The sequence below is a fragment of the Hemiscyllium ocellatum genome, chromosome 2 (genome assembly GCF_020745735.1).
Source record: "Hemiscyllium ocellatum isolate sHemOce1 chromosome 2, sHemOce1.pat.X.cur, whole genome shotgun sequence".
Taxonomy (NCBI): domain Eukaryota; kingdom Metazoa; phylum Chordata; class Chondrichthyes; order Orectolobiformes; family Hemiscylliidae; genus Hemiscyllium; species Hemiscyllium ocellatum.
In genome coordinates, this window is record NC_083402.1 from 133,965,795 (window position 1) to 133,978,069 (window position 12,275).

Here is a 12,275-nt window from a genome sequence, read left to right on the forward strand (position 1 = left end):
ACCCATCCAGATGCTTTTTAAATATTGTAATTGTATTAGCCTCCACTTCCTCTGGCAGTTCATTCCATAAACGCACCACTCTTTGCAAGAAGGCGTTACCCTTTCAATTCCTTTCTAAAAAACTTTCCTCTCAAATTTATGCCCTCTGGCTTTGAACTCACCTGCCCTGGGAAAAAAGATCTTTGCTATTCACCCTATCAATGCACCTTTTGATTTTAACACCTCTATAAAGTCACCCCTTGGCCTCTGCACCCCAGGGAAGTAAGTGTCAGTTTATGCAGCCTCTCCCTACAGTTCAAACTTCCAGCTCCCTAAAATCTTTGCACATCTTTTCTGCACCCTCTCAAGTTTAACAACATCCTTCCGATAGAAGGGTGACCAGAATTCTACACAGTATTCCAAAAGGAGCCTCACCAATGTCCTGTACATCCACAACAGGATGTCCCAACTCCAAACTCAATGCACTGACCAATTAAGCAAGCATGCTAAACGTCTTCTTCACCCTCCCAATCTACCTGTGACTCCACTTTCAAGGAACTCTGCACTTGCACCCCTAAGTCTCTTTGTTCAGCAACGCACCCAGGACACTACCGTTAACTGTACAAGTCTTGCCCTGATTTGCCTTACCAAAATGCACCACCTCATGTTTACCTAAATTAAACTCTGTCAGTCCTCAGCCAAATGTCCTCTCTGATCAAGGTCCCGTTGTATTCCGCGATTGTTAGGTTCATTTTCTTGAGATTCTTACACACTTGATGCAACAACAATATTCCAACTTCTGCGAACAGTCAAAATTTATTAAGTACAAACTTTGGAAGAACCGTTAACACACTTTGCAATGTTTGCAGAGCCATGTCAAGCAACTTCCCTGAACAAAGGGACTAGTTTTTCCTTCATACAAGATTTTACGTCACAGTCAGTAATACCCACAAAACACCCCCAGCCACTCCCCCCATAGTCACATGTCACTCAAGACACAATGTAGTGATTTGATTATTTCCAGAAACAATGATTTAGATCATTCCTTAATGGCAAGATCTGGTGTAAATTGTTTTTTTAAACTGCTGGGTGTGCTTAGAATTTTATCTGCAATGTTCTTATTGATTCTGAACAACAGGTGATGGCAATGTAAATTTTTTTACATTCCACCTGCAAGACAGAGAAACATACCACCCTAACCTCCAATTTCTTGCCGGTCAGTAGAACAAATTAACCCTTTAACATCTCAAGATAATCTTTTTCACTGTCCACTACATTATCTATTTTGGTGTTATCTGCAAACTTACTAACTATACCTCCTACATTCCCATCCAAATCAGATATATAAATGATGAAAAGCACCAGCACCAATCCTTGTGGCACACCACTGGTCATAGGCCTCCAGCCTGAAAAGCAACCCTCCACCAACACCACCCTCTGTCTTCTACCTTCAAACCAACTTTGTATCCAAATGGCTAGCTCTCCCTGGATCCCATATGAGCTAACCTTAATAACCTGTTTACCATGCAGAACCTGTTGAATGCTTTGCTGAAGTCCTCACAGACAACATTTAATGCTCTGCCTTCAACCTTCTTTGTTACTTCTTCAAAAACTCAACCAAGTTAGTAAGATATGATTTCCCTCACACAAAGTCACACTGACTATTCCCATCAGTCCTTGCCTGTCCAAATACATGTAAATCCTGTACCTCAAAATCTCCACCAACTTACCCACCACTCACATAATACTCACCAATCTATAATTCCCTGGCTTTTCCTATTAGCATGTCTTAAATAATGGCACCGCATCAGCCAGCCTCCAGTCTTCCAGCACCTCACCCATTGCTATTAATAACACAAATATTTCAGAAGGGGTCCCAACAAATCTCTTCCCTAGCTTCCCAGAGTTCTGCACCAATCAGGTCCGAGGATTTTATCAAACTTTGTGTGCTCCAGCAGCTCCTCTTCTGTAATATGAACTCCTTTCATGATATCACTATTTATTTCCCAAAGTTCCCTAGCTTCCATGCCCTTTTCCACAGTAAATACTGATGTGAAATGTTCATTTAGTATCTCACCCATCGCCTGTGACTCCACACATAGATGGTCACATTGATCTTCAAGGGGCTCTTTTCTCTTCCTTGTTACCCTTTTGCCCTTAATGTATTTATAGAATCTTTTTGGATTCTCCTTGACTGTATTTGCCAAAGGTACCTCATGTCCCCTTTTTGCCCTCCTGATTTCCTTTATAAGTATACTCCCATTGTCTTTATACTCTTCCTAGGATTGACACAATCAAAGATGTCAATACCTGATACATGCTGCCTCCTTTTCCTTGACCAGAGCCTCAATTTCTCTTGGTCACCCAGCATTCCCTACACCTACAAACCTTCCAATTCACACCAGCAGGAACATACTGTCTCGTTATCTCATTCTTAAAGGCTTCCCACTTCCTAACTGCCACTCTCCCTGCAAATAACTTCATCCAATCAACTTTTGAAAGTTTCTGTCCAATATTGTCAAAATTGGCCTTTGTCCAATTTAGAAGTTTAACTTTTTGATCAGTTCTATTCTCTTCCATAACTACATTAAAACTAAAAGAATTAGAATCAATTGCCCCAAATGCTCCCCCTACTGACACCTCAGTCGCTGGCCCTGCTTTATTTCCCAACTGTTCTGCCCCTCCTCACGTAGGTACATCAATATATTGAACAAGAAAATTTTCTTATACATATGACCTCAGTTTATCATTTCATTGGAAAGACATCAAATCTAATAATGCAGCATTGCCATAGTTTTGTGCTAAAGTACTAGCTTTGATTATTCTCTGAAATAGGGCCTGAACTCTCAACCTTCTGACTGAGGCTGTATGTTGTTAATAGCAATTGCTGGCACACAGTACGTTATGGCCCTGCTGTCTAACCACATCATCCCCCACATTTCTGCTCATTAGGATACTCTTCAAAACTAATGCCTAAGTTCTTTCTTAACTTCAATCATTAAAATTACAAACCTGAACAGCACGGTTTGGAAAATCATCATTTGTTTAATTGGCAGGATTAACATGAAAGAATGCAATGTTTAACACAGCTATAGCTACAGGTCCTTCTTGTAGTGACTCACTTATAAATTTAATGCATGGTATTCATTACTTCAAATTTTAGAATGGGGATGTTAAGTTCAATTTAAATCCTAGATTCCAGAATGGAGCAGAATTCGACACCAATAGTACTATTTTAAGTCAATGACCAATATTCCCATACAACTTACAGACAATCCATTTTTGGGCCAATGTTTTGCGCGTACAAGTCCTTTTCTCATCCTGCATAGAAACCTTCAGCCTTGAACAAAGGCTTTTCAACTGTTACTTAAACCAGGTAAAAGTTGTAAAGGTAGCTCAAACACTGTGAAGGCAACGCCATTAGTTTTCTAATTTAATCACTCCTGTTTGCCACCCTATCACAGAAATTCTGTTTTGACGCTTTGCTTCTATTTTTCAATGGCTTCGTACTTAGTTAAAGTTAACTTCTTCCAGTTCCGACAAAAGATCATTGACCTAAAAACCGAATTCTGTTTTCCTCACTCCACAGACATTGTCCCACTGGGGTGTCTCCAAACTTCCTCTTTCAAGTTCAGATTTCCAGCAACCTCAGCACTTTGAGATAATTCAATTTATTCTTCGGGTCAAAAGCAAAGTGCAAAATTGGTTGTTTTCTCAGCTGTTTGCTGATAACTAGGCTATTTTTGTTTAGAAATTAAAACAATAATACCAGTATAGATAAGGACAGAACTTGCATCAGTTCTGATTGTGCAGGAGAGATTAGTGCGTGGAATGTAGCACTGAACACAACTGCTTTCACCCCTTCACACAAAAGGAACTGTAGTGGTTTCCTTGACCTTTCGTCATCATATCCCCTTGATGCAACACACATTTTGGGAGAAAATAATTTAGTTTCAAGAAGCTTGTAATGCAGTAAAGTCAAAATTGAATGCTCGCACTAATCACACAATAATGAAAACTAAATACCTAGAAATAAGGAGTTATACTCTGTTCTGGGGTGAGACAAGAGAAACGGTATCGCTCACAAGACAGCCATCTTCTTCATATATTATACATCAATATTAATTGGCACAAGACAATATAGGAAGAAAATGTTTTAGATCAACTTATCCAACAAATCGAACCGATTACTGGATGGAAGCAGTTAGCACTGCATCATTCAAATGAACAAGATAAATCTATTTCAGAAAATTCAAAACTCCAGTGCATGTGCAATTAAGGCAAAGTAATTAGGTGTAGCATGCTTGCTCAGTACAGTTTTTATTTATTCACAGGGTGAGGGCAACGCTGATAAGCAGCATATTTATTGTCCATCCTTCACTTTCCTTGAGAAAGAAGTAGTGAGCTGCAACATGAATCTTAAGGGCAACTAGGGATGGATAATAAGCACATCCCTAACCAGTTCCGCAAATGAACAAAGAAAAAAGACCGAGATCTATGTTGAACCAACAGTCTGGAATTTGCAGTCAGTGGTAAAACAAGAGTATTCACCACAATGGTGGAAAACTGAAAGACGGACCACAAATTCAGAATTCTGCATCTATCTGCTTTTGCGTTAAGTCCTAAAAATGCAGTCACATTCTGTAAACTAATAATGGTGAACGCTAGCACTCTGCCATTAAATTCCAGGCCAACTATCACGAGGACTTAGTGGTTGGACTGTGGTCTTTCTTGCTTAATAATTTCCAGGTTCCAATGGATATTTTAATGGAATTACTAATTAGAGTACAACTTCCATTTCCATAAATTGTGGGGGCCATACAGCTTTAGATAGGCTATAGATCATTAATTAAATAACTTCGCCCTTGGAATCACTATTAATATTTTTATCAAATGATGTTTAAGCTAATGCTAACCTGCTGCATCTCATCAACTAGAAAGCACTCTAGCAGACAAGGTTATGAAAGGGAACTTCTTGCTGAGATTAGCTTCTCATCAACAATAGTACAACAAATACAAGTGAAGGGCTCATCTTGGGAATGCTGTCTGTACTCATCTTGAGCCTTCCTATACAAAAGGTGCTGCATACAGCTGTTGTTCTTTCTAATTAACAAATAACAGCACTCTGATTTACATCACCATAACCCATATAGAAGGACGCGTTGACACTAATGTTGAAATGCGTTGAGCATTTCTGGTAATAATGAAAAACTGGAGATTCATTTCCCTTCATTGGGCAGCACGGAGGCTCAGTGGTTAGCCTCACAGCACCAGGGTCCCAGATACGATTCCAGCCTCAGACAACTGTCTGTGTGGAGTTTGCACATTCTCCCAGTGTCTGCGTAGGTTTCCCCCGGGTGCTCCCGTTTCCTCTCACAGTCAAAAGGTGTGCAGGTCAGGTGAATTGGCCATGCTAAATTGCTCATCATGTTAGGTGCATTAGTCGGAGAGAAATGGGACTGGGTGGGTTGCTCTTCGGAGGGTCTGTGTGGACTTGTTGGGTTGAAGGGCCTGTTTCCACACTGTAGGGAATCTAAAAAAAGTATACCTATCATTAGGTAGGGAGAGCTGTAGATAATATTTCAGGTGTGGTCTCACCAGTGTTCTGTACAAATGGTGCACGTATTTGTTGATGAGGTGAGAAATAGTGAGAGAGATAGCCATCAACTCCAGGAGAATATCAAAGAACTGTGATGGTAGGTACAGAAATAACAAATGGAATTGCACTGGAGACAAAAAAAAAGGATGACACAATGAATCGCAGGACTCTGGAAACTACTGAAGATCAGAGGGACCTTGGTGTGCATATGCACAGATCTTTGAAAGTAGCAGAGCAAATAGATAGAGGTTAAGGCAGCACAAGGATGGATGTGATTACAGTAGAGAGAACACAGCAGAGCTTTACCAGGATGCTGCCTGGGTAAAGAATCTGAGCTTTGAGAATAGATTGGATAGGCTGAAGTTGTTTTCCTTGGAGCAGCGAAGGTTGAGGGGGGATCTGAGAGATGCATTAGGTTATGAGGGACATAGATAGTGAAAAGGTACCTTCCTGTCCACCCTCTCGAGGGATCAATAACCAGGGGAGGCATAAATTTAAGGGAAGATGCAGAAAGCTAAGAGGAGAGTGGTGGATAAACATTTTCAATCAAAAGGTGGTCAGAGTCTGAAACTCATTGCTTGAAAGGATGGTTGACCCAGAAACCCTCAAAACATTTAAACAGTATTTAGATAGTCACTGGCCAAAAGCTGAAAAATGGGTAAGCATAGTCAGATCTTTATTAAGTGATATAGAAGGATGGGCTGAATGGCCTCCTTCTGCGCTGTAAATGCCTTTGAGCGTTTGCATTGCTCCTCTATTCAAATGCTCAGTGCTCAGCAAACTTATGCTTTTCCTTTCGGGAACTGTAGTATGTGTGTGAAATAGGAATAAAGGAAGTTGTGAAGGTACACAGGTACCTTTTCCTCAATTCCGTTTTTCAAATATCAATAATCAATTTACTAACCTATTGCAAAAGCTGGATTGAAATAAACACACAAGCATAGTAATCCAATTTTGAAGCTAATTATTGCTACCCTTTACAAAATCCTTCACATTTATTTCAATATAAAGTAGATTTAGAAAACAAGGCTCACTGAAAATGTTTCTCTTTTAAAGAAAAAGTGGTTTAGCATGTCCTTACACAGTTTTGATAACATTTATTTACACAACCTTCAACTTGCAACTATTGCATTTTTTACTTTGAAACATATGACAGAAATCAGATATCAGGTCACGATATCCACAGAAACACAAAACCTTGTTTCAATTCAAGAATTTATATTTACATCGCACTTTTCACAACTTGAGGACGTCCCCAAGCACATAATGCCACAGTTGTGCTCCCGTGCGACAGTGTTATAGAAAATTGTGCAAAAGAAATAAAGGGGCCGACGGGAAAAACAGGTTTGGGCAAGTCACCAAAAGTACCAGTAAAAGAAAACGAAATAAAAATAGTCGTTAGCCTAACACAAATGATAGCACAGTCTAAGTAAAGTTTGAACTGTTGTATGGTACTCTGCATTGCAATTCATCAGAATCTTCAACGGATTTCTCCTGATTAGCATCTACACCTGCGGGCTGCACTACATTCTAGCCAATCTTCTGATCCCATCCAACGATAACACTGTACAAGTCAGATCCCAGAATGAAACCTGCCTTCATAGATCAAGGGTTGAATATTCAATTTCTTTTGCTAAGAGTCAGTTTTGATGAGTTTCTCAGAGGGTCACACATCATGGTGCTTGGGACATCTAACACCTGATTTATTACCTACTCCATCCTTTGGTACCCCTCTCACACATTCTATCACCATCATGCCATTCCTAAAACAATTCACCTCTTCCTGGATATCCCAGAATTGTCCAACTTCTGTGGTGCAGCACCATCTTTAAAATGATATGGTGTGCCCAGACAAGAGCTGTCAGATCAGAGCTACCCTGCATGGTTCCTGACATTGGTCCTGGACATTGCAATGGAAAATTAGCGTCTCTCTTTGGGCCGGGAGATGAAGATGCTGCTGATGGGGATGGGGTGAGGCAGAGGCGGGATGTCCTCTTCTTCCAGGTTAACAGAGAAGACCATCCTACTGGAACCATGCCAACCTGGACCAGGTTTACCATCTAGTCCAGTGCAGTCTCAACCATCTGGGCGTGGTTAGCACTGCTGCCTCTCAGTGCCAGAGACCCAGATTCAATTCCGGCCTCAGGCAACTGTCTGTGTGGAGTTTGCACATTCTCCCTGTGCCTGCGTGGATTTCCTCCGGGTGCTCCGGTTTCCTCCCATAGTCCAAAAATGTGCAGGTGAGGTGAATTGGCCATACTAAATTGCCCGTAGTGTTAGGTGAAGGGGTAAATGTAGGGGAATGGGTCTGGGTGGGTTAGGCCGAAGGGCCTGTTTCCACACTAAGTATTCTAAAGAAAATGCACAGAATGTAGGAAGAAGATCAACGACTTCCTCCACTCTGCCATCATTTTCTCATTAATACCTCACACTCACTATCTCTGCTACTGTATCCGCCATTTCCTGCAACGTCTTCCCCACTCATATCCTCATTAACATCTGACCCTGACTATCCCTGAATCTCTATTGCACAGCTTGCTCATGCCCTTCGGACATTTCCACACATGAACCAAAAGCAACAGTGTGCCACCCACCTTTCTCTCCCTCACCCACTGTGTGTAGAGTTTCCTGACTCTGACCACCCATGTCCAAGCCCCCGTACTGATTTTTTTTTTGCAGTTGGTTACCAGAGTGATTAATCACTGAAACAGATTTACATGAGTTTACATGAGAGAAAAAAAAGCTCTTCATACAAACAACAAAGCTAAGTTTCAAACTGCTCACAACACTGTCCTTTTACTTATACATTTTTTTTACTGTTAGTAAAATTTCACTCATCTCAACTGTTTTAAGTTATTAAGTTAACAGACTGCTCCCAGCTTCTTTTCCTCAGGCTGTAGAGACATTTTCATGATGCTTTTCCAAGTCCACCAGTCCAAACATTTCACAAAACCTTTCATGAAGCTCTTCATTGGAAAGCGCTCAAGCTAACTGATTGCACGATGCCGATGCGGAGTCCAGTCCTCCGCACACCGCTACACCTACTGATGGGGATGAGAATTGTGTAACAGTGAACGGGATTTCCCTTTATAGGAAAAATGGCCGGCAATTCATAAATCGTGTTAGACAAATCGTATTTAATAAACGAGTGTTATAGAAGAACTACCTGTAGGCACACTAACAATGTCACTGAACTAATAATCTTAACACCAGGCTAATGTTCTGGGGAGAGGGTTCAAATCCCACCATGACAGGTGGTGAAATGCGAATTCAGTAAAATCTGGAATTATAAATTCAGCTAATGGCAGCCATGCAACTATTGCCAATTGTTGTAAAAACCCATCTGGTTCAATAACATCCTTTCGGGAAGGAAATCTGCCATCCTCACCCATGTGGCTCCAGATCCACAGCAATATTGTTGAGTCTTAACTACCTTCTAAAATGCAGGACTAAATTACTGCAAACGCTGGAGTCTGTACTGAAAACAAAGAATGCTAAAGATTTCAACAGACCAGGCAGCATCCATGGAGAGAAGGCACGCTAACATTTCAAGTCTAGATGACTCTTTATCTAAGCCTTCCGAAATGGCCTGGGAAGTCAATCAGTTCAAGGGCAACAAGGAATGAGTTATCAAATGGGGAAAATGGCAGAAACACCAACATCCCATGCAAGAACAAAGTAATTTGACATGATCACTTTTGATGTGTAGGACATTCAGCAGCCAATTTTCTGTCAGCAACTCCTATAAACAACATTGAGATAACTTGCTTTCATGATAAATATTGGCAAGGTTACTGGCAGAGCTAACAGAAAAGCAAAATATTGCAGATTGTGAAAATTTCAAATAAACAATCTTTTTCATGTACAGTCACCATAGAGCTGACGTAGATTCAACATGCTCCTTCTGCACTCTATTTTATGATTCTTACTGTCTTAACCAACAGTGCTCCTTTAATAATGCAAGACTGAATCAAGGGGTTTTTAACCTACAAATTTCAGACCAAGAATACTGCCACTGAGAGAAGAGAAAAAATTGCAACACAAACTCAAACTGCTGCAGATGCTGGCAATTTGAAATAAAAGCTAAACATGCTGAAAAATACTCAGCACACTGAAGGGAGCAAAATAAAACCAAAAAGTATTGTTTCAAGTAAAAATTTCTTGTTGAAAGATCACCATGACCTGAATGATAACTCTCGCTTCTCTCCAAAGATGTTCCCAGGCCAGCTGAGCAGTTCCAGCATCGTTCTTTTTCTTTAAACTTGGCAGAATAAACGGTCTAATGAGGTTCAATGTGGCCATTATTAAACTATGTCATTTCATTTTCAGTCTGGGCTTCACATAATTTCTCCCCAGGATTTTCTTCTCAAGTCATCAAGTTATAGAACTGTACTGCACGGAAATAGACTCTTGGGTCCAACCTGTCCATGACAACTAGGTATCTTAAATAAATCTAGTCCCATTTATCAGCATTTGGCCTACGTCCCTCTAAATTCTTCCTATGCATACACCCGTCCAGATAATGGAATTGTATACACACACACACACACACACACGTTGCCCCCTAGGTTCCTGTTAAATCTTTCCCTTCTCACCTTAAACCTATGCCCTCTAGATTTGGAGTCTCCCTTCCCAGGGAAAAGACCTTGTCTATTTACCCTATCCTTACCTCTCATAATTTTATACACCTGTGTAAGGTCTCCCCTCAGCCTCCTATGATCCAGGGAAAACAGCCTCAGCTCAATCAGCCTCTTCTTGTAGCTCAAACCCGCCAACTCTGGCAACAAAGTCTTTTCTGAACCCTTTCAAGTTTCACAACATCCCTCCTGTAGCAGGCAGACCACAATTGCACACATTATTCCAAAAGTGGCCTAGCCAATGTTCTGTACAGTTGCAAGATGATCAAAATCCCGTTGTAATCGAAAGTAACCTTCTTCACTGTCCACTACACCTCCAATTTTGGTGTCATCTGCAAACGTATTAACTACCTTTTACGTTCACATCCATATCATTTATATAAATTATGAATCCAGCAACAATCCTTTGCAAAAGGAATGGCATCAGAAAGACCTGCAGCAAAAGATATTGAATTGAGTTGAATTGAATTGAATTTATTGTCACGTGTACTAAGGCAAAGTGAAAAGCTTTGTCTTGCAAGCAATACAAGCAGATCGCGTAGTTAAGTAGCATAGATAAGTAAACAATTGGTAAACTTGTTGGGCCGAAGGGCCTGTTTCCACACGGTAAGTAATCTAATCTAATCTAATCTAATACACAGCAAAAACAAAAACACAGGTACAGGCGATTGTTAAGAGTTTGTGAGTCCATTCAGTATTCTAACAGCAGGAGGGTAGAAACTGTTGCAAAACCAGCTGGTGTGTGTGTGTGTGTGTGTGTGTTCGGGCTTCTCCCTGATGGTAGAGGTTGTAGGAAAACATTGCCAGAGTGAGATGGATATTTGAGAATGCTGGCGGCCTTTCCTCGACAGCGGGCCTGGTAGATGGACTCTATAGATGGGAGGCTGCAGAAGGAATGGCATCAGAAATTCCTGCAGCCAAACATGCTACACAAGGAATGAAGACTTGGTCGCCTTTACAGTGGAGTGAGTGATGCTCCGGGGAAGACTGAATGCAGTACAGCCCACAGAACAACGGGACTGCTTCACTGAGCCTAATGGGCAGGGATGGAGGGAGAGGGACACAGAGAGAGAGAGAGCTGGAGGACCGCTCTCCTCCGGGAGAGAGAGAGAGAGAGAGAGAACCCGAGCGGGTACCTGTCTCATTCTTGATGTTGGTCCGCAGCAGCTCTCCGCTGGATAGGTGCTTGAGCCCGAAGGTGTTGACGATGCGCTCGGACACGGTCCCCTTGCCCGAGCCGGGAGGCCCCATAATGATAGCACGGAACAGGAGCCGGGCCCCCATGGCTCAGCAGAGAGGAGAGGAGCGGTGCAGGCAAGCTGCCCTTCCCCTGTCCCGGTGTGTTGGTGCAGCAGCGGCGGCGGGTGCAGCAGCAGCGATCCCTCCCTGCTCCCTGCTCCCTGCTCCCTGCTCCCTGCTCCTTCCCCGGCAGCCAGTCTGCAACACCAGCCCCCGCTCTCTGCCCGGACTTTGCACGGGGCGAGAGACGGCATCGGGGCTTATCTTCCTCCCACAGGAAGTGACACTGGAATAGGGAGGAGGGAAAGAGGCAGATGAGCTGTAACCCAGCCCCAAAGTACACATGTTCGGGTGGAGAGTGTAACATGTGGTGGAATAAACAACGGGGCTGCAATCTGGGTCATCCTGTGGGGTATACTGCGGTGTAAATGTGGCTGAATATACACAGTCTGAACAATGTACATGGGTTAACATGAATGGCATACACAAGGACCCTCTGTGCATCAACTATATGCAAATCCTGATGAAGGGCTTTTGCCCGAAACGTCGCTTTCGCTGCACTTTGGATGCTGTGCTCTTCCAGCACCACTGATCCAGAATATATGTAAATATTGTCTTGCACAAGTGAGGAAAACCTTTGGTTTGTTTGTTGGACAGGGTCAAACTCCAATGCTTGTTTATTCCATCCCATGCTACTCTGCAAAACCAAACTCTTTCAGGAACTATGAATATGAAGGTTTTTTTAATGAAAAAGTATATGTCTTGATTCAAAAGGTGGGCGGGTGTGCACAGGGGTGTATTGAATGAGGAGTGGTATAAAC

The 12,275-nt window shown here is 42.0% G+C and overlaps 1 protein-coding gene across 1 annotated transcript in view; it reads right to left on the reverse strand.

Moving 5' to 3' along the window:
* ak3 (adenylate kinase 3) overlaps positions 1–11,719 on the reverse strand; it is a 34,715-nt gene extending 22,996 nt beyond the window's left edge. Inside the window, exon 1 of the mRNA XM_060840176.1 lies at positions 11,352–11,719. Coding sequence (XP_060696159.1) covers positions 11,352–11,499 — 148 coding nt within the window. The 5' untranslated portion in view covers positions 11,500–11,719. The remainder of the gene's footprint in view (positions 1–11,351) is intronic.
* Positions 11,720–12,275: the final 556 nt, after the last annotated feature.